The 22,655-nt window shown below is 50.9% G+C and overlaps 2 protein-coding genes across 2 annotated transcripts; one reads left to right on the top strand and one right to left on the bottom strand.

Annotated features, from left to right (window-relative positions):
- Positions 1–14,275: 14,275 nt before the first annotated feature.
- On the bottom strand, positions 14,276–16,877 carry Cebpa (CCAAT enhancer binding protein alpha). Its single transcript, XM_008839454.2, has one exon. It carries the CDS (start codon positions 16,761–16,763, stop codon positions 15,705–15,707), a length of 1,059 nt encoding a protein of 352 aa, XP_008837676.1. The 5' UTR covers positions 16,764–16,877; the 3' UTR covers positions 14,276–15,704.
- Positions 16,878–17,116: 239 nt separating this feature from the next.
- LOC115071425 lies at positions 17,117–20,958 on the top strand. The gene is made up of 3 exons (XM_029566627.1): positions 17,117–17,697; positions 17,950–18,009; positions 18,333–20,958. The coding sequence occupies exons 1-3, from the start codon at positions 17,117–17,119 to the stop codon at positions 18,463–18,465; spliced, it is 774 nt and encodes a 257-aa protein (XP_029422487.1). The 3' UTR covers positions 18,466–20,958.
- Positions 20,959–22,655: the final 1,697 nt, after the last annotated feature.

The raw sequence follows: 22,655 nt of genomic DNA, 5'->3' as shown, positions 1-22,655 counted from the left end.
AACTGAGACTATCGTCAGGATCTTGACTGAAAATCAAGCTCACCTCCTCTCGTTGAATAAAGAGCTGTTGAGAGAGGTGTAAAAAGAGTTGAGAGAATCAACAGCGGCATAGAGATCCACAGGATCTAGTTACTACACCAGCTATTCTGGTCACCTGTGAAGCTGTAGAGACATGGGAAGGAATCAATGCTACAGGGACCCAGTGAGAACTGGAGCTGTGGAGGACAGAGCAAAGGCCCTGGACAGGAACTGTATTCTTGGGGAGATGTGAGACACTGAAGCAATGAAGAGGCCTCCAGCCTCTCTCCTTTTTCATCCTGATATCCTGCTGCTGCCTCCCATGACCAAAACTCATCCGGAAGCCATAAGGCATAAGAGATGCTGAATGTGCCAGGAATAGGGTGTATAGGGGACCTGGGGGCCAATGAAGAGTGGGCAAAGTATTGTGGGATAATTCTAGATCTGTCTCGGTGGAAGCCCGTCTGAGCCTATGCCCTAAGTATCTTTCGAATTCACCTACCTCTGTGTCACACAGTTACTTCGTTGACCTGACTGATGCCCTCTTTGTCTGCCATGACCCATCTTTTATACATCAGTAGACTGACCTTGTTATTGTTCGGTTTTTGAGATGGGATCTCACTACTTAGCCAAGGCTAGCCTCGACCTCACAATCCTCCTGTCTCAGCCTTCTGAGTACTGGGATTAGAGGTGTGTACCACCATGAAGACTGCTCTTCCGAGTACTGGGATTACAGGTGTGCATCACCATGGGCAGAAGAGCAGTCTTCTTTATTAGCAACCTTGACTTCAATGTACTTTGTAGTTCCTTTTGCTCCTGGGCTATTGGTCAGTTCTAAATCCATGCATTTGAGAACTTGGGCAGTCGAACCCAACTGTTCCTCGAGCTCACCTAGAGTCCCCAGCCTGCACTCTGGCTATACAAACTAGTCATTTTGGAGTCTTTGCCGCATCTGAGTTTCATATGTGCCATTCCCTCTGCCTGGATGCTTTCACTCCAACCCCCAAATTCTTTTTTAAAATTTTATTTATTTCTTTTATGTGTATGAGTGTTATGCTTGCATGTACGTAAGTGCACCCACATTGTACAATGCCTGCGGAGGACAGAAGAGGGCGTCAGATGCCTTGGAACTGGAGTTACGGACAGTTGTTAACTGCCATGTAGGTGGTGGGATTCGAATTCCTGTCTATAAGAACAGCCCTTAACTGCTGAGCTGTCTCTCCAGTCCCCAGACCCCAAATTCTTATGCATCCACTTCTTCAGAGCTCAGCTTGAAATTGCATCCCTGAAGAGGACTTTCACAAAGCAGGGGAGGCTCTAGTCAGACACTCTCACCACCCCTGAGTTTCCTTCCTTCCACATGTGTCATGACTACAATTAACTAATCAATTGTGTAACTCTGTTTATTTTCTGTCTCCACAGAGAAGACTGTGAGCTCCAGAAGAGTCTGGTCTGTGCGTCAGGTGCACTGCACAGCACAGTGCCTGGTACATAGTAAACATTCAACAAATATCTGTTGAATGAATGAAGAAATGAATGAATGAATGAATGAATGGAGTGGCTTCAGATTCCTGGTACTGGTAGGCTAGATTACTTGGGTCCATCCATCTCACTGAAAATGCTTAAAAGGACCAGATAAAATTTCTATAATACATTAAAAGCAATGAAGGGACTTTTGAGACCAAAACTGAGGGAAAGGAATTGTGACGAGTAAGTAGGAGTCTGTGGTCTGTCCCAAGACATTTTCTGATCTTAACAAATCTGAGTTTTATTTTGTTAACCTCTTGGAATGAGAAACAGTGATCAAACCTTAGGGCTCATACAAGGTGGGGCATATAATAAGATACCAATCCCACACTGATATTGCACATCAAAGGGCTACACCCTCAGTATAATGGTGAACCAGAAGTAAAAAATCACATGATCTTGCAATCTGCCCTCTCATCCCCTGGGTGGACAGGAAGGCATTAAAGTTTGATATTCCTGCCTGTTTGGCTTGGAGCAAATGAAAATACCCTTTCACATGAAGGTGGGGGGGTGTTGGGAAGTGTAGGGGGGAATGAGAAGGGAGAGTTGGGGGTGGATAGCATAGAGATACATTGTAGACATGTATGCAATTGTCAAAGAATAAACAAAATGTATTTTTAAAAATTATTTATTATTTTTATTTTATGTGTGCGCATGTATTGCCTGCATATAGGTAAGTGCACCTGTGTCGTACGATGCCCACGGAGAACAGAAGAGACTGTCAGATTCCCTGGAACTGGAGTTACAGACAGTTGTTAGCTGCCATGTGGGTGCTGGGATTCAAACCCGGGTCTTCTGCAGGAACAGTGTTCTTAACCGCTGAGCCATCTCTCCAGCCCCCAAAATGTATTTTTTAAAAAGAAAATGCTCCCCTATGCCTCGTTTTTCTCATGAACAATGAGCAACACAGAGTGATAGACAATCAGACACACCAGAAAATAAGACACTAAGATCGAAAGCTGGAGGAACGGACAGCAAGCAGAAACAGACCCTCAGAGGATTTAAATTATTAACCGTAAAATGCATATAATGTTTAAAGAAATAGGATTTGCTTAAAATGACGGTAGCGGAGGTCTGTGAAAAGTACAGTGTGCTAGGCAAGGCACAGGCCCGGAACCCCAGGACTTGGGAAGAAGCTGAGGGAGGATTGCAAAATCTGGGCCAGGGTGTTCAATTTAGGGAGACTTGTCCCCAAACAAAAACAAAAAAGCTAAGCCGGCCATGGTGGCGGACACCTTTAGTCCCAACATCAGGAGGCTGAGGCAGGTGGATCTCTGTGAGTTCGAGACCAGCCAGGTCTACATAGAGAGTTCCAGGCCAGCTGGGGCTACAGGGAGACCCTGTCTTGGAAAACAAAAACAAAACACAGCAAAAAAAAAAAAAAACTGAAATAGAAGATCTGAAAATGAATAAAGTAGAATCTCTAGAAATGAAACTATAATGACCAAAATCAAGAACAGTCATGGGTGTGTTGATCGAATACTTTTGAGAAGAAGAGACTCCCCAAACTAGGTAAGAGTTCAGAAGAAATTATTATAAAAATAGCAGATAGCAACAAAAACACAGAAAATATGAGATAAAGAGGTAACACATATTTAATAGTGTCCATTCAAGAGAGGGACACAGGGAATATGGCAAGGATGATGGGGTTTAAAAATTTTTTTTTTAAGATTTACTTTATTTTATGTGTATGAGTGTTTGCCTGCATGTATTTGCACCATGAGTGTGCAATGCCTGCAGAGGCCAGAAGAGGGCATCAGATCCCCTGGAAGTGGAGTTACAAACTGTTATGAGCCACCATGTGTGTATTAGAACCCAAACCTGGGTCCTCTGCAAGAGAAGCCAGTGCTCTTAACCACTGGAGAGAGCCATCTCTCCAGCCCCAAGGACTATGTTTTTAAGGGTTGATCATTGAGAACTTTCTAGAACTGAGGAGCAGATACATGAAGGGAAGTAGTGATTAGTGGTGATTTAATGACAACCTATTCAACTCTGCGTTTCACACAACCCAGCACTTAAAAAACAAATACTAGCGGGAGATTCTGGAAGCAGTCTGTTCCTGGATAAGGGCCACTGTGTTGTACAACAGCAAGAGAAATGTGACAAAGGACACATGAAAACCTGATCAAAGAGTGAAGAACTAACTTGCTCGCCTTCTCTGGAACTATTTGGGCAGCCTGACTTTAATGTTTTGTCCTGTTCCTTTTTCCCTCTCAAAGGCCCTGGGGACCACTCACTGGGACACAGCCATAGAGACTAGGAGTCCAGTGGCCTGGATGTGACTGGAGGAAGGTAGAGCTCCCACCCAGCACTGAGGATACTGTTCCTCTTCTGTCCTTTGGCTTCCCTGTTCTGTTTGGGCTGCAGTGTGAGGTGTTGGTGGTGCTTGATAGAGAATCACAGATTGGTATGACCATGTCTTGCTTGAGCAGGTATCTGGGAGAAGAAGTGATGCCGACATACCCACTTTCTGTAGCCTAAAAGGAGGCATGAAGATGCTATCCCAGGGTCCTCCACCTCAGCTCCAGTACTGGCCAAGAGGCACTAACGTCCTTTAACAGCCCATCAGCATCACCTAGGACCTGGCTGGCGAGGACCGAGGATCTGGGCTCCAGGAGAATTACCCAACCTGGGTCCTGCAGGCCTCCTGCTCCTAACCCTTCACTCTCTTGGATGGGTGAAGGAGCTGGCTGGAAGGCGGGTTGTTTCCTTCTGACTCATTCTCCCCTCTTCGTGGCCAGGTGGCCTAGTCCCTGTTATCTTCTCTGAAACTCATCCTGGGATCAGGTTCTTGTGGTTACTGTATTTTAAAGGAACACCATTCATCATCTTGCCTCTGGGAATCCCGGCACACCTCTCAGACATGCTGAAACAGAGAGGCTGCCAAACCTGCAGCTGGTCACACAGCAGGTGTGTGTGTGTGGAGGCTAGGGTGCACATGGTCTCATGCTCCCGGTGGGTGGGAAAGCAGGCCTGGCCCTTGTGTGGTCAGCCGCAGGACCAGGGAGCTGAGAGCAGCTCCTCAGTGCAGGCTCATGAATGTTCTGCTCTGCCACCATACTACTCCCAAGGGCTAGTCTCATGGGCAGGCAAAAAGATGTGACCCCTTGGCAGGTGACCTCCCAGTCCATGGTAACTGAAGACGGAGATGTCATCTGTACCCTCAAACTCAGCCTCGTAGTGACCAGAAAGGCTCTTTCATCTTGGAACGAACTAAGATGCTCCAAACAACCTGCCGATGATTTAATTTAAACAAAAATTAGGGCTGGTGAGATAACTCAGCAGGTTAAAGGAACCCGCCACCAACGTTGAGGACCTGAGTTTGATCTTGGGGACCCACATGGAGAGAACTGACTCCTGCAAGTTGTCCCCTGACTACACATGCACACTGTAGCATGTGTGTGTGCCTGTGTACACACACACACACGCACGCACACACACACACACGCACACAGGCTTGCACAAAATAAAAATATAATAAAAATTTAAAACTAAAGTAGATTAAGTTGAGCACTCAGTGGAGAATAGAGGCTGAGGGAGGAGAAGTTGGGTAGAATGAAGGCAATTATGTAACTCCTAGGAAAACATGAGTGTTTTCCTCCTGTGGATGGATGCGGAGGTACTGAAGGTTAAACTGCTCCGGTTGGGCATAAGCACAGGGGCTGGCGATGCTCCTGCCCCAGTCCCAGCCCTGGTGTTATTACTTGGAGAGATAAGCCCTTGATAGCCTATGGCTGTATGTCCCTGGACAACTGGCTGGGGCCATCTCTGGAGATGGCTGGGCTGTTTGGTGAGGGTAGCCCGGGGAGGCAGATGACACAGAGAAGGTTGTTCTCCCTCCTAGCTTGGCTCACACACACCTAAGCAGTGCTGCCCCACATAATTACATAAATTTCGCGTCCCTCAAGATGCTCATCTCTCCTCTGACACATTTCGGGCTCAGAGCCATCATCCCTACCTCCCCTCAGCACAGGGGCCTGGCCCATGACTCACCTGCCTCCACCTTTCTCACACGAGATTGCTCCTTAAGCAGAGCTCAGTCCTTGCTGGACTTGGAAATTGCTCCTGTGAGGGACCCCTGACCCTTCCTGAGCCTGGATGCTCCCACCAAAGCCTCAGAATCAGCCTCATGTGAGTCTGCATGTGGCATGCTCCTGACCCCCAGTCTCCCTGGACTGCCCTGGGACTCGCCCACACCTGGGGCATGTCCTCTCTCCTTTCTGCTGCCCTGTACGGAGAGCCCAGCTGACTTGGGTGTGGAGAAGCTAATGATGTAAGGCCTCCAAGTCCCACTCAGTAACTCCTGTCCTCCCTTGGCTGGGCAAATGGAATCCAATTGTTTCCTGTGCTTGACAGTGCAGCCGAGAGCTGCCTTCCTGCCTGGTCTGAGGAGTTTGCTCATTAACTGGAATTACCCTCGTGTGGCATTCCTAGCAGTGAAGGGGAGAAAGGAAAGGTAGGTTTCTAGAGCTCTTGCTTGTTAGTAACCTCAGCTCTCAAGAAATTTGACCAAGTCCTCCTCCTATCTGCCTCTGTGCCCATCCCTCCAGGACCCCAAGAGCTCCCCAAGTTGTCTAAGGCCTGGCCTGACCAGCTGGACTACAGGACAGAATACAGCTCCATCCTCTTTTTCTGGAGTTAGGTCAGGATGACCCAATGAACTGAGGAGGAAAAAAGGATGAGGTGGTCCTCCTACCCCTCACACAGCACAGGCCTCCTGCTCTCCTCCAAGCAGCAAAGGGCAGTAGAAGCTACCCCACTCACTCAGGACACAACTTTCCCAACAGAAAGAAGTTCATGGAGCCTACCACATACCCATAATCCCAGAGTTCCATAGGCTGGGGCAGGAGGATCGTAAGTTTGAGGGCTATATAGTAAGGCTTTAAGATTTTTTTTTTTTAAGTTCACGGGGAGTACCCCACAGGGCTGAAGGCTTTATGAAGATTGGAGGATGTCACTGCAGCAACATTTGCCCTTTCTGACCAGTGGTCACCACCTAGTCTCTGCACCTGTGCACAGAAACTTTTAAAACTCCAACAATATACCAGACAGCTGTGCCTACCTCCACTATAAGTGACAGAGGCTTAGACTGTCATGTTCAACCTTTAAGGTCACTGGCAAGAGGGCCCTGCACCCAGGCTCATTGAGTGCTTTCTAAATAAGTAAAAGACATCCTTTAGGAGGGGGAAAAAAGTAGGCAAAGTTAACATAACAGCAGTTCCTCCAGTATCTGGGGACAAGGTTTTTGTCTGAAATTGTTCAGAAAGCTGTGTTCCTCCCATGGAGTGTGTCAGGGACGGAGGTGTGCCTTACTCCCACACAAGGATGCCTCACTTGGGCCAAGTGTCTCACAAGCTTGGCTTGTTTACCTTTCACAACTCTGTGACAAGTACTTGCTTTGCATACATTTTGCATAAAAGGAAACTGAATTGCAGAGTAATGAAGAGGCTCGGTGGGGGCCACCCAGTCAGCAAGAGGCAAAGCCAGAATTAAGTTTGAGGGCAATTTGTAAGGTCCAGCTTCATAAAGGGCCATCCCCATAATGGGATGGGAGGAACAGGAAACTTCCACTTGCCACCTGGGAAAAAATTGCTTCCCAACAAATGTATTGCTGAACGAACGCATATCAAGTGTGCACCGATTCGGGATGTCTGGGTTTGTACACTGCTATGTATGCCACTGAAGGCCTACTAAGTGTTAGGGCCCTCTCCATGGGAGTACTAAGCAACCTTAGCGCTCAGTGTCCTGCCCCCAGGGAAATAAAATGTGCACAGCTAAAATAGACTATATTTAAAGCATTAGAGACACAGTGCCTTCAAATTGTTGTGGGATAAATGCTTTGTCCTGTGGACTCCTGGGTGAAGGCCAATTACACTGCCGCCAGGTAGGGCTTATTCCCTATAAATCAGTGGGAATGTGGTCACACGAATTTTAAATATCAGATTAAAATCAAATTAGTGGGAAAATTTGGAACAAATTGCCTTCGAGTACAGTGAATGAGTCTATTTTTAAAATGTTGCCGTACCAGGCAAAACAGTGAAGCAAACACATTTCCTAACAGCGAGCAGACACTGGGCTGAGAGTGATTTGTCATGCTTAGTCACTGTAATTGCCCCGGCAAAACGCAGGAATCAAATAAAACATGTTTGCAAATTGTAAATCACTCAAGGAGGCCACTTCTGACGGGTCCTAACCTGATGCTGAAGGTCATGACAGCTCCCTGTAGAGTTGACACCCCATTTGTGACACCCCCTTCCCACCTGTTATCTGGGCAGAAGTGGGGTGACCATGCTCAGCTGAGACCATTGCCCAACAGGAACTCGGGAAAGCTGCTACAAATAGGCCACATTTCCTCATCAACAAGAGGGGGCACGGCATTCTCGGGAGGGCTACAGGAGAGTACTCTGGTTGGGTTTGGGGGAAAGCAGAGGATTGTGTGGGGGGCTCTCTGGGGCCTCTGTGGCTGGGGACAGGGGCAGGGAAGGGACAGAGGTCCTTTAGGAAGGAGAGACTTTGTTTCGGGTAAAAGGTCAGGCTTGCCACTTGCCAAGGAGCAGAACTAGCTTTGGGTCTCAGAGTGCTTAGAGCAGGCTGCAATGGTTCTCCTCAGCCCCATCTGGGTCATTAGGCGATGTGTCTTGGAACTAGGCTGCCGCATTTTGACCACTAGTGTCCCAACTCTGAGGCCATTATTACTCCATAACGACCTTTCCAGTCCTCCTAAAGTGGGGATTAGACACGAAGTTCTGAAATATCATTTAAAGCACAGGTGTTGCTTCCAGCAGCCCCCGCCCCTCTGCAGCATCCACAGCTTTGGGCCATGTGTGTAGCACGCTGCCTCTCTCCTTTACAGACTCCATCTCCTCCCTGTCCAGTGTCCTCCAAAAGTATGTTCATCCATGAGGGCCTGGCCACACTCTGATTCTGTTGATGAACTAATGCAGCACTGAGGGCTACCGAGGACTGTGGTACAGATCACCTTTCTCGAGATTCTTGCTCTTTAAAAGCAATGCTGTAGAAACAAGGATTCATCTACCAGAGGCCACCAGGTAGAGGAGCCATGCCTTATGTTGCATCCAGCAATGGTGGTACTTTAAGTCTCTGCTTGGTGGACCTTAAGCCAACTCAGCAGACCCTTGGCTAGAAAGGAGATGAGGGTGTCCCACAAAGGAGCAAGATGAGAAGAAAGGCGATGCTGGTTCACAGCTCTGCCCTGGGTCAGACGCTGGATGTCAGCAGGAGGTCAAGCAAGGACCACAGAAGAGTTCTAATAGCTAGGGGTGACCTTGAGGGAAAATGAGGGTGGAGGAAGAAGACCAAGAGATAGTGAAGATGAAGGTCAGAAAAGATCCTGGGGTTGGCGAGACGGCTCAGTGGTTAAGAGCACTGACTGCTCTTGCAGAGGACCTGGGTTCGATTCCCAGCACCCACATGGTGGCTAACAACTATCCATAACAACTATCCAGTTCCAGGGGTTCCAACGATTTTTTTACTGACCTCCTCGGGCATTGTGAGACACAGGTGTACTTAATACATGCAGGCAATACACTCATACACATAAAAATAATAAAATTAATTTAAAAAGGAAATAGGTGGCTTGGTCTGTAAGACTCCAAAGGATCTCGTTATCTCTCTCTCTCTGTCTCTCTCTCTCTGTGTTTGTGTGTGCTCAGGTACACGCATGTGTGAATACACACACACATATGTGTGGAGGACAGTAGATAATCATAGATGCCATTTCTTGGGCACTGTGTGTGTGTGTGTGTGTGTGTGTGTGTGTGTGTGTGTGTGTCTTTCACTGGCTTGCAGCTCACAGAGTGGTCTGGTCTTGGTGGTCAGGGAGCTCCAGGATGTACTTCTTTCTACCTCCCCAGTTCTGAGATTACAAACGTGCCACAAAAGTTCTGCTTTTCTTTTTGACTATTTTGAGACAGGGTCTCACCATAGCTCCATCTAGCCTGGAGCTTGCTATGTAGACCAGGCTGGCCTCTATCTCTTGATCTCACAGAGATCCATCTGCCTTTGCCTCTAGAGTGCTGGGATTAAAGGCATATGCCACTATGCCTGGCCCCAGCTTTACTTCTTTTAATGTGGGTTCTGGGGATTGAACTCAGGTCCTCACGCAAGCCAAGGCAAACGCTTTACTAAGTTATCGCCCCAGCTCTCCCAAAAGACAGTTTTTTTTTTTTTTTTTTTTTTTTGAGACAGAGTCTCACTATGTCTGGAATTCATTATGTAGTACAGTCTGACCTTGAACTCACATAGATCTACCTGCCTCTTCCTCCCATTGCTGGGATTAAAGGTGTGCATCGCCATGCCCAGTCTCAAAAGACACTTCTTAAACAAACAAATTTTCACCCCAACTTGATGGATATAAGAAAACTCCACGAGGGTTGGAGAGATGGCTCAGTGAAGAGCACTGGCTGCTCTTGCAGAGGATCTGGGTTTGGTTCCCAGCGCTCACATGACAGCTAACAATTGTTCATAACTCTAGTTCCAGGGGATCTGATACCCCCCCTTCTGACCTCTGCAGGTATTGCACGACATGGGTGCACTTACATAACGCAGGCAATACACTCATGCACATAAAATAATAAATAAAATATTTTTTTTTAAAAAAAAGAAAACTCCATGTTGGGCAAGTTCCAGGCCAGCTGAGTCTACCAGGAGACCCTATCTCAAAAAGACCAAAAAAGAAAATTTCATTTTCCCCAGGTAAGGTGGTGCTAAATTTTCAGTCTAGTCACTCAAGAGGCTGAGGCAGGAAGATTGAAAGTTTGAGGACAAGCTGGGCTACATAGAGGGATCCTGATTCAGAATAATAGCAACAGGGCTAGAGAGATGGCTCAGCCATTAAGAGCACTTGCTGCTCTCCCAGAGGACCTGAGTTCAGCTCCCAGGACCCCTATCAGGTGGCTCATAACTGCCTGCAACTTCAGCTCCAGAAGGTCTGACACCCTCTTCTGGCCTCCCAGGACATTTGCACTTGTGTGCACATTACCCAGACACAAACACGTGATTTTTAAAAAATATTTTTATTATTATTTTTATGTGTATGAATATTATGCCTGCATGTAAGTAAGTGCACCTGTGTTGTGCAATGCCTGCAGAAGACAGAAGAGGCTGTTGGATCCTCTGGAACTGGAGTTACAGGCAGTTGTTAGCTGCCAAGTGGGTGCTGGGATACGAACCTAGGTCTTCTGCAAGAACACTCAGTGTTCTTAATTGCTGAGCCATCTCTCCAGGCCTCAAACACATGACTTTTAAAAAATTCTTAAAAAAATAATGGCTGGGATGCAGATGTATTTCAGTGGTAGGGCACTTGTGTAGTACGCATGAGACCCTAAATTTAACCTTTAGTACTTAGAGAGACAAAGAGACAGAGACAGAGGCAGAGACAAAAAAAAAAAAATTCCATTTTTTAATGTACCTCAAAATGAACCTCCAGACTGCCATAGGAGAGTCTAGCTTCTTAGCTCTGCCTAGACCAGGCTTCGGGACAACAGAAGGGATCCTGTGGTTCATGTCCAGCCCTCAGGCCCTTGGGGCAGTCAGCCAATGTGGACCCCATGCTTTTCATTTCTAAGGGGAGCTCCTGGGGCTCAGGCCGACTTCTGCTATTGTCCACACAGGGAGTGGATGTGGGCACAGCAAAAGAAGAGAAAAGGCTTCTTTGGAAGCCATACACCCAGGGAGGCCTGTTCCTAGTGGGTGGGGCCAGAAAGCTAGAAAAATAATAAATAAAAACAAAAGTGAAGAGAAGCAAAGCTCTCGGGTGCCAGAATGGGGCTGGCCGGGGCTGTGGCTGGCTGAGTAATGGGTTCCACATTTGTCTGGCTCTGTTTGTAGCCACTAGGATCCAGGATGCACAGTGGGCCTTGAAAGGGCCCGAGGGGACAGCCCAGCCGTGGCCAGATCTAGCATACCCTTGGGATGGCCCTGTCCCTGGCTGGCCACCACATAGGCAAGATATGACTTTGAGCTCACACCCCAGAACCCCAGCCTTCCTCCCCCCATAAACTCCACCCCTGCTCCGAGGCTCCTGGGCTCCTGCCGGCCTGCACAGATTGTTCGCGTTATTAATGCGTTTTCCCAGAGATTCCATCTGGCCATTTAATTGCTCTGGGATGGGGCTAGGATGCTTTGATAGTGAATTGGTATCTTTCCTAGGTTGCAGCTTTCGTTAAATGCTCCATCCACAGTTAGAAGGATATGGGGGAGGGCGGTGGGGTTGAGAGAAGAGACAGCAGGAGCCTTTCACAGGAGGTAAGAAAGAGCTTTCAAAAAGTGCAGGTGGGGTACGGGAGAGGGGAGGAAAGGAGGGCGGAAGGGGGGAGAAGTGGAGGAGAAAGGGAAGGGAAGAGAAAGGAGGGGAGGAGGGAAAGGAAAGGAGAAGGGGACGGAAAGGAAGAGAAGAGCAAAAGGAAAAAAGAAAAGGGCTTCCCTCTCTCCATCCACCAGCATAGGAGAGAAACATCTAGAATGTCAACACTATCCAGGTAAGGAAGCTGCTTCTGCTTGGTGTCTGCAGAAGGCCTATGGGTGCTCTGGAAAAAGAGGCCTCTTGGCTAAGCAAAGTCAGAGAGTCTCTGCTCCCCCTTGACCTTCATGATGAGGTGCCCCCTCCCCTCTTGTGAAATCAGTGGCTCTAGGAAGCCTGGCAGGTTCCTCCTGGGAAGGAGGGGGCGGGAGGCCTGGGAGGGGCAGATACTCCTCACCCTTCCCAGTGGCTCATGGCAGGTGTCAGGGCCAAACCCCATGTTCACAGATTCCCAGGCGATCCAAGAGATAAGGGTGACACTCTTGACAGCACTAAGCTATCTGGTGGCAAGGGAGTCACCTCCCTCTCTGCTTCTGCCCTCGTTCCTTTCCTGAAGCCTGCCAGGGGACAAAGGCTCAGACATGGTCCAGAGAAAGAGTAGGTCACTGTAGCCCGGCAGTGCCAGTCCTGAGGAAGGGAAGCATCTGGGCTTTGGAGGACTGGGTCCAGGTGGGACTGGCCTCACCAGGTGTTCGGTCAAAAGCTGCTGCTTGCATATCAGAAAGAGCCCCTTATTGCATTTGGCACCCTGGCACAGTTTGGGGCCGCAAGGTTATGACCTCCTCAAGGGCAAGAGTAGAATCTGTTCCAAGTGATGTCCTGATCCTTGGCACAGGCCCTGGCATACAGCAGGCATCTAGTGAGTATTTGAAGGTGCATTTAGTTCTTCATGAAGGTTGAAGACAAGAAGGGAACTCTGCAGTGGGTGACCAAGAATGCCTGTCCCTGGAAGGCTACCTCAAGCTGGGCATGACATATACACTACATAGGATCATCCCACACCGCTCCCCCCAGCCTCAGCCCTGAAGCCACACTGGAGGCTTCACCCTCCCCATCCCTCCCTAAGCCAAGATATGTCTCCAACACAGCATACTTGGGAACTCAGGCTAGGAATACAGGAGGGGTGCCCTTCTATGAACCACCAAAGAGAAGACCCTACCCCGGGAGGTAGGGGAAGGAGGGCAGAAGGGTTGTCCCCTCCCTCCATTGCTCAGCCTAGGACCTGTTCTAGGGGCAAAGGGGGGAAGTCAAGGATCAGCCCCTGTAAACAAGAAAAACTGGAATTCGTACTGAACTCAAGAGAGGGTTTGCTGGGACTTGCAAGCCATGGCCTGCCCCAGCCTCTAGGCAGGCGGTAGGGCTCTGCCTCCTTGGTTCCCAGGCTGGCAGGGCAAGCCACCGCCTCCTCACTAGGCTTGTGGCCTTTCCTCTGCCAAGGGCAGCCATAGGTGAGGAGGTGGCAAGGTATAGGACAGAGAGGGCGGTAGGGGTAGGGGTTGGTGGGGCAAGTTAACCACATAGATTCAAAATAAAACTTCTGGAATTTAAAAGAATGTGTGATTTCCCATCTAGCTTACACTGTAAGCTACTCAGCAATCAGGAGGAAATAGAGGCAATAGCCCCTAGGCTCAGGCAGGATGGGGGATGAAGTCTACCTTCCTCTTACTGGGCTGTCCCAACAGCTAAAAAGGATGTCTGTCCTCATGGGGCGGGGGGCAGCTGTAGCAGTAAAGAGTTCATTGGATGTCAACCTCCTGCTTGGTCCAGGATGGAGAAAGCAGGGCAGATGGATGCAGGAGATGGAACCTCAACAGGTGAGTTATGGGATGTATCTCCCTCCCTAGGTAGGCTGAGGTAAGGCAGGTATGGAGGGGTGCTCAGCAGGCAGGCTGCCCTTTGGGGTATCACTGGGGTTTGGAAAGCAGGGAGAGGTGAAGGATCCCTTTTGCTCAGGTCCCACTAGAAGGCTGGGGCAAAGGTAGGTGTGAGCCACCCTATTCTTGAGCTGGGAATGATTTGGGAGTGTGGCCAAAGGGCCCCTGGAGCTGAGCATTGCTGGGTGGGCCTACCCCTCAAACAGAGTGCTCCTTCTCTGAGTTCACCCTTCTCTTAGGACACAGGAAAGGCCATGATCGTTTCTAAGGCCTTCTGGGTTCCCAGGGGACTGTCTTTAGGCTCAGGCATTCTCAATGTTCACCCCTTGTCTCCTGACTGCTATCTGGCTTGATTGGGGGAAGCCACTCTCCCACCCCCCCACGCTTCCCACCCCCAACCAACACACACCAACGTAAAAGAGACGCAAGAGATGCCAATTAAGCCATGGAAAACGCTGTGATTCTTTTCCAATAGAACCTGACCCACAGCACACCACAGAAGTAGTTCCTTTCTGGGTTTAAAAAGACACCAAAATTGACTTTGATATGTTTATATTATAGATATAATACATACAACATCTAGCATGAAACTGTGCTCTCCCCCAAAGAAGGGAAGGAAGCAGTCTAACCCTGCTCCCAGCCCCAGGGGTGTGCACACATTGGCTGGAGGTGGCCTTTCCAGACTCAGAGCCAGGGCCTTTGGGAGGGGGGCGGGGAAAGCCTGTGTGCAGTCCCAGCTGCAGAGAACTAAGACCCACAACTACAGCCAGAGAAAGCTTGGGGTGGGGGGTTAAGAGGAATCCTAAGGCACCTCATTGGTCCCCCAGGAGCGAAAGAAAAAAAAAAATCCCAAAACCAAAAGGAAAGTGAGCCCTCAGCTCCTTCTCCGGCCACTAAGGAAGAGTCTCATTTTGGCAAGTATCTGAACAAAACCAAACCAAAACAAAGACCAAATAAAATGGTGGTTTAGCATCGACGTGCACACTGACATTGCACAAGGCACTCCTGGGACACAGAGACCAGATACAAGTGTTGATATCGGCTGATAAAGCAAAATATTTGGGAAGCTTGTCATAACTCGGGTCCCTCTGGGATGGATCGATTGTGTTTCCTGGTGCCTTCAGCGATGCTGGCAACATACAGTACACACAAGGCTGATGGCCCCCAGGTCCCTTCACCCCACCCTCCCACCCCACAAGACCAGAACCCTAGGTTCCTGTCGTCCCACAGACCACCACTCCCTTAACCACATGGCTAACTCACAACTTAGTTTTCAGTCTGACTGGGGGTGGTGACCCCCATTTCACCCAGGAACTCACCCAGGAAACCCAGCCTGTTGTAAGCTGGGTTGTATGTATGTGTGTGTGGGGGTTGTAAAGATGAAGAAGCCAGGAACTAGGAGCCCTCCATTTCCATGTAGATAGGGAAACACCCCTAGATCCAAACCCCCAACTTTCCAAGGCCCTCCCTTCTAAGAGCAGACACAGAGGGTCAGTTGGGGCTGGATTGCCGGAATCTCAGCTTCCTGAATCTTCCTCCTGCCGTGGGCCTGTACCCTTCATTCTCTCATGGGGGCTTTCTGCAGCCTTGGAGGACGCAGGAATCCTCCAAATAAAATATCAAGGCACATATTTGCTCCCCCTACTCGGTAGGAATCGGAGCGAGTTTGCATTTCCAAGGCACAAGGTTATTCCTTAATACTAGAATTGCCGGGCTCCCAGCTCGGCCCCACGGAAAAGTCTCCCGGTAGCAAGGAGAAACCACGGCCTGACTCCCTCATCTTAGACGCACCAAGTCCGGCTCAGAGGACGGGAGGGGACACGCGGGGCAGGCCAAGCTTTCAGGCGACATCAGAATCTCCTAGTCCTGGCTTGCACGGCCCGGGCAGCCTGGAGATCCAGCGACCCGAAACCATTCTCCGGGTCTCCAGCCAGAGGCCCAGGGCGGTCCCGCAGCCGCGCGCCTCACGCGCAGTTGCCCATGGCCTTGACCAAGGAGCTTTCTGGCAGCTGGCGGAAGATGCCCCGCAGCGTGTCCAGTTCGCGACTCAGCTGTTCCACCCGCTTGCGCAGGCGGTCATTGTCACTGGTCAGCTCCAGCACCTTCTGCTGCGTCTCCACGTTACGCTGCTTAGCCTTGTCTCGGCTCTTGCGCACCGCGATGTTGTTGCGTTCGCGCCGCACCCGGTACTCGTTGCTGTTCTTGTCCACCGACTTCTTGGCTTTGCCAGCGCCGCCGCCGCCCGTGCGGAGATCCGGATGCGCGGCTAACCCCTTGAGCGCGCCCCCCGCGCCGGGCAGGCCCGCAGCGCCGAGCGCGGGCGCAGGGTGCGGGCTGGGCACGGGCGTGGGCGGTGGCGTGGGGTGGCCAGGCTGCAGGTGCATGGTGGTCTGGCCGCAGTGCGCGATCTGGAATTGCAGATGCGGGGCGGCCAGGTGCGCGGGCGACGCGTGCGGGTGCGGCGGCGGTGGCGGCGGCGGCGGCTGGTAGGGGAAGAGGCCGGCCAGCGCCAGCTGCTTCGCCTCGTCCTCCTCGCGGGGCTCCTGCTTGATCACAAGCGGCCGCAGCGCCGGCGCCCCGACGCGTTCGTATAGGGGCTCCAGCCTGCCGTCCAGGTACCCGGCCGCAGCGCAGCCGTAGCCCGGAGGAGGCCCGTGCGCCCCCGCGGACATGACCGCACCACCGGGGCCCACCGGGGCGCCGGGGTAGTCAAAGTCACCGCTGCCAGCCGCGGGGGCTGCAGCCGCCTTGGCCTTCTCCTGCTGCCGGCTGTGCTGGAAGAGATCGGCCAGGAACTCGTCGTTGAAGGCGGCCGGGTCGATGTAGGCGCTGATGTCGATGGACGTCTCGTGCTCACAGATGCCGCCCAGCGGCTCCGGCGCGGCAGGTGGGGCTGGGGGTGGCGCGGGACCCGCGCCCCGGGGAAAGCCGAAGGCGGCGCTGCTGGGCGCGTGCGGGGGGCTCTGGAGGTGGCTGCTCATCGGGGGCCGCGGCTCCGCCTCGTAGAAGTCGGCCGACTCCATGGGGGAGTTAGAGTTCTCCCGGCATGGCGAGCCTCGGCGGCCTCCAGCCTGCGCGTGGCGCCGCTGCTGCCGCCGCCCACCCGGAGCCCCTAACTCGGCTCGCGCCCGTGCAGCTCCGGGTCGCGAATGGCCAGGCCCGCGCGGGCTCCGCTTTTATACCCGGGTCAGCCGTCGCCCCCTGCTGTCCAAGCGGGTCTCCGACCGCGGGCAAGGGCAGGATGGTGCCTGCCGGGTCTTAGAGCCCGCCTTTTTGGAGAGGGAGGTGAGTGGGGCGGGAGCGCAGTGCTGGTGGAGAGAGGCCGTGGCACAACGCCCACCACCTCCTGCGCTGTGAGGCGAACCGTGACTACATCATGTGCCCCACCCCCGGCGGCGCTTTCGCCCCTGCGCACACGTGGTCGGTGGCTAGGCACCCCTCCTTTCAGCCTCCCCAAGTCATCCGCTTCCAGCCATCACTAGGGAGCCCAGGATCATCCAGAGGCCGCTCAGGGTGTTGGTGGAGAGCGAGTGTCGGTCTTGAGTTACAGTGGTACCGAGTCGTCTTAAAAGCTAGAGCTAGGCCTGCCCTTCCCACCCACTCGAGTTTCCAGAAGGCTGTGGCGCACACCAGCGGTGCGGGGTGGGGGTCACCGGTGGGAACAGCTTTGGATCCGCAGCCTAGCGTGCACGGCCGAGTAAAGAGGCCAGAGCGTGGAGATTATATCTTTATCTCTGAACTTCAGGCGACCCCACTGATTCCAAGCAGAGCACCTCTCCCTTCCCAGCCTCTCCCGGCACTCTGGGGTCCCTCCGGCTCAGCAAAGCAGGGCGCTAGGACCCGGCGGGGAGCGGAGGCGGCCGCTGCCCTGGAGCCTGGAGGAGCCGGGAGGACCTGGCCTGTCGATCCGCCCCGGCTGGAAAACTTTCTTTTTAATTACGTCTCCAGGCCGGAGCGGTAAGATAGCTAGGCTAAGGAAGCGGGCTCTGCTACCCTGCGTGGAAGCCTCTAGTCTCCACCCCCCCCCTTTGGCACTGGCGGGTGGGTCCCCCGAGACGGGTGGATCTGGACTTAAGGGCGAACGCACGGGGGCGGGGAGAGGGTAGGGTGGTGCGGAGAGAGGAGGCGAACTTGACTCCAGAACTGCAATACGAGGCGGGGCCCACAGTCAGAGGCCTGAAGCCACAGGTTTCTTTCCCTGTCATCCAGGTGGGCGCCAATCGAGGAAGCCGGGGTGCCGGGGAATCCTGGCTACGAGCACCCCACTAGGTACGCCCTGTCGGGTCCTCAAAATCCTCCGCACTGCGCCGCCTACACGCCGGCGCGCAGCTGCGGGTAGGAGTTTGCACAGCCACGTGGCATCCCGCTAGTTCTCCACCCGGATCCCTGCAGGGACACGGAGGCGGAGGTCGGGGACAGATGGGGCCTGGTGAGCACACACAAGCCTCTCCTCCTTGTATCTCACGGAGGTGCAATCCGTCCTCCTCTGGAACTGAGGCCCACCCCACTTGTCCAGAGTTGCTGTCTGGAGGTGCGCCTGCCTGAGACTTCGGGGTGCACAGGTCAAGAGCCGCATGCTTTTGCCCTCTTAGGTCTGGCAGGGCGTTGAGACTCTCCCAGGAGCGCTCAAGGAGACAGCCAAAAACTCAGCTGCGGAGACCCGCGCTACTACTGTGGTCACAGAAAAGAACCAACTTTGTCTGGCGGACGCATCCTGTGCTTTAATCAAGTTCCTATTCAACATATTCTCAATGATTAATAGCCCAACTGCTTGATTTTCAATCCAGAGCTCATAAACAAGATTATTTTTAGCTTGATGCTTTTCAAACTAAGAGTAAAAAAGCAGATACACTAAATAAATAACCTGGTGTGAGCTGAGCATCGCTCTCTCTGGGCCAGATGCGGGGCCTATTAATACACCACGCACCTGTGGCTTGTGCCCTGGAGAGAAACCCTAAAATCCAACCGGGATTTTTCAGTTTTCCTTCTAAGCTAAAAAGAATGTTTTTACCTGGAGGGGGAAGGGAAGGCTGGAGGGAAAGTGTCCTGTTCGGAGCCTGGAGAGATGGGAGCAGGAAGTTGACACATGGCTGGCTCAAGGTTGTCCTCACCTGTGTAAGCAGAAGAATTTAGGACAGAAGGAAGGGAAAGCATAGGAGTACAGTCATCCACAAGGAAAGGTGTAATGACTGTGTGGAGAGTGGGGCTCCTACCCCCCAGAATCTCCTTGTCCTTTGAAGGTGTGAAAGGGGTGTGGGTGAGGACTGAGACGTGCCTTTGCTCTCCTATAGGCAGGAGACAGTAGGGAGACAGACAGGTCATATACAGTCTGCTGATAGGAAAAAGAATCTTTGTAGAGAAAGGGACACCAAAAGAGCAGGGTCCTCACATATGTTAGAGATTCCTGAATGAGGATTAAGGGTGCGTGTGCTACCATGGAGACACCCAGCCCTGGCCAATACTGGGCTGGGGAGAAGGCAGCCATTGATGCTGGAAAGGTGCTATGAACTGAATTGTGTCCCTCTAAAATTCATAAATTTATGCCCCAATGTGATGATATTTGAAGACAGAGCTTTTAGGAGGCAGGTAGGGGTAAGAGGTGGCAAGGGTGGGTTGCTAATAAGATAGGATTGATGACCATTTAGGAAGACAGCGACCTAAGTACAGAGAGGTTAGAAGCCTGAAAAAGAGCCCCACCAGACTCCAACCATGCTGGCCTCAGATGTCCAGCCTCCAGAGGGGTAAGGGAAAAAAAAAATCTATCTTTATACAACTGAGTCTGTGGGATCCCATTGGGGCACCCAGAGCTGACTGAAACAGGAAGTGAGAGAGGGCTTCATGCAGGAATGGACCTTTGAGCTATTTCCTGAGGCAGGCAGGAATTTGCTGGAAGGATAAGGAAGGAAAGGCTTTCTTGGAGGAGGGAACAGCAGGTGCAAAGGTGGAGAGGCTGAGGGAACATGGCATGTTCTGGTAACAAAGGACAAGTCCTTTGACAAGCTGGAGTGTGGGGCTAGCTGGGGAGGGGCCTAGATAAGGCTAGATCCACAGACCGGGTTAGGTTGATGGCCAAGGCCATCCGAGGTGAGGAGAAAAGCCTTATCTCACAGGCATTTGCCCTCCAGTGGTGAGTCCCATTCAGATTCTCAAAGGCCACTCTCGCTGGGATGGACAGGTGTTGGCCAGGTGAGAAACAGTGGAGTCCATGCAGGCTGTGGTGGTATACCTCAGTTTATCAGCCCTCAGAAGGCTGAGGCACAAGGCTTGCAAGTTTGAGGCCAACCTAGGTTACATAGAAAGATCACATCTCAACCCATCCCCTCTGCCAGGAGAAGCTACAGAATCCAAGGCTTCCTGGGGTGAGACAGAAGGCAGGATGGACTTGAACAAGATGCCAGGCCTCTGGCTAGGATTGCAATCTTCTGATATATACAGAGTCCTATAAGCCCCAGGGAGGCCACAGGGGACTCACCTGCAGGACACACCTGCCTGCTTTGTGCTTCTGGAGAAGTGTTTTCTTATCAAAAGATTCTTGGTTCTTAAAGAAACTCCCCTAATCACCCAATAGATTACACCTCCTATCTCATCTGGAGGCTCCAGGAGAGGTGGGGGACTCTGCAAATCCATTTAAACACCTACCTCATCATTTACTAGCTGGGTGACCTTAGGCAAGTTAATGAATTTCTCTGCGTGTCTGTTCTCTATAAACTGAGGACAGTAATTCCCTGTAGGGCTAGTAGAAGGGTTGGAGAGAATAGGCTGAGACCAGTTCCTGGCATGCTGTAGACACTTGATAAATTCAGAACTTTTACATCGAACTTGCCGTGTTTGCCTCTCAAAGCACACTTGTCTGAGGTTCAAGTTTCTCCAGAAACGTCTCATATTAAAGAACTTGCTTCAACATATGTTTGGGATGCCTGGGAATGGAGCTGGCTGGGATTCTCAGTGTGGTCTTGGGCAAAGTGGTTCGAAGTCATTCTCATCCAAACAGCCCAGAAGTCATGTGTTTGTTAGTAACTGTACAAATGGATGCTATCTAAGATCACGACATCCCAGGAGAGCAAAAATACCTGTTGACCGAGTTCATGGGAATCACCTGTTTCCCATTTTCTCTCAATAGTCACTGTAATGTATGTACATTTGCTTTTGCTGCTTGTTTTATTCTGTTTGTAGCTGGCTAGTAAAATCAGACACTAGGGATTCTAGAAGGAAATAAAAATGCAGAAAATTCAAAAAATTTGATCATTAATTTTGTTTAGCAAATTGAGAAAAGCCCTTCATTCTATTTTTTTCCTTCACTCTATTTTGATGGAAACTTTTCAGTGAACTCCCAGAGCCCCCATGCAGTAGGGACGTGTCTTCTAGAAGCGCTTATGGGATCTTTAAGAACAGTACCAATGGTAGTCCCCATTCCATGTTCTAGTAAATATCAAATTATCACTGGGCATGGTGGCACATGGCTGAAATCTCAGCACTTGGGAGGTGGAGGCAAGAGGACCACACGTTCTGTTCTTGCTCTAAAAGTTCAAGACCAGCTTGGGCTACATAGTGAGTTTTAGGCCAGTCTCCATACAGACTCTGTCTAAAAGAAAACAATGGCTGGAGAGATGGCTCAGCAGTCAAGAGCACTGGCTACCCTTGCAGAGGACCCAGGTTTGATTCCCAGCGCCTACATAGTAACTAACAATCATCTGTAACTCCAGTTCCAGGGGATCTGATGCCCTCTTCTGGCATCCTTGGGCATTGCATGACATGGGTACACTTACACATATGCAGGCAATACACTCATACACATAAAATTACAATAATATAAATAAAATATTCTTTTAAAAAATCAAACTAAGGCCAGGCGTGGTGGTGCACACCTTTAATCCCAGCACTCGGGAGGCAGAGACAGGTGGATCTCTGTGAGCTCAAGGACAGCCTGGTCTACATAGTGAGTTCCTACAGGGAGACCCTGTCTCAAAAAGACCAAAAAAAAAAAAAAAAAACCAAACAAACCAAAAACAACTCAAAAACCAAACCCAAACACCACCCTCCAAGAATTACCAAACTAAGAAACAGATGAAATGTATTCTAGACTTCTTGCCTTAATAAACATTACTTGAAGGCTGGAGATACAGTGCAGTGGTACAGTGCTGTCCCAGACCCCATCAGTGAGGGGCTGTGGGTGTGGCTTGGTGGTAGAGCACTTGCTCTGAATTTGTAGTGCAGGAATGAGAGCATGGCTCAGCAGTAGAGTACTTGTGTGGTATTTCCATCCTTGGTACAGCTATACACAAAAAAGCAAGTTTCAGAATATCCTAGAGAACCAGATTTAAACTTAGAATTTAGCTTTAGAAAATAGTGATGCTGAGACAACCAACCATGGCCCTTCTCTTCCCATTTCCCGTCCTAGAGCCAGCCTTCCAGGAGGGTCCTAGGGTCCTTAGGTCCTTCGGCAGGCCAGTGCAGATTGCTGGCACAGGGATGCAATGCTATCTATGTTCAGCGTCTATGTCCTGTCAACCTTTGGACCTGGGGACATGCATACAGGCTAATACCTAGTAAAGAGGCCCATGGGAGCCTGAGCAGATGATGCTGAACTTTTAGGGCAAGAACTTCCTAAGTCCAATGTGAGGAGGGGGCATCACCACAGAAGGGCACAAGGGGCCAACTACTGTGAGAAGTACTCCCTGTGCTTGAGTCTGGGAGTGGGGCCAGGCATGTATCAGGCAAAGTCCCAGTGTCCTGAACTGGCCAGCAGCTGCTCAGTGACCCTGTGTATGTGGGAGACAGTGGATAAGAATTCCAAACCTGCAGGGCCTGGTGGCACAGGCCTGTGATTCCAGATACTCAGAAGGCCAAGACAAGAGGACTATAAGTTCAAAGTCAGCCTGGGCAGCTTAGTAAGACCCTGTCACAAAACAACAAAA

Source organism: Nannospalax galili, unplaced genomic scaffold (assembly GCF_000622305.1).
Source record: "Nannospalax galili isolate Female #2095 unplaced genomic scaffold, S.galili_v1.0 scaffold159, whole genome shotgun sequence".
Classification (NCBI taxonomy): domain Eukaryota; kingdom Metazoa; phylum Chordata; class Mammalia; order Rodentia; family Spalacidae; genus Nannospalax; species Nannospalax galili.
This window is presented reverse-complemented; position numbering and strand designations above follow the sequence as displayed.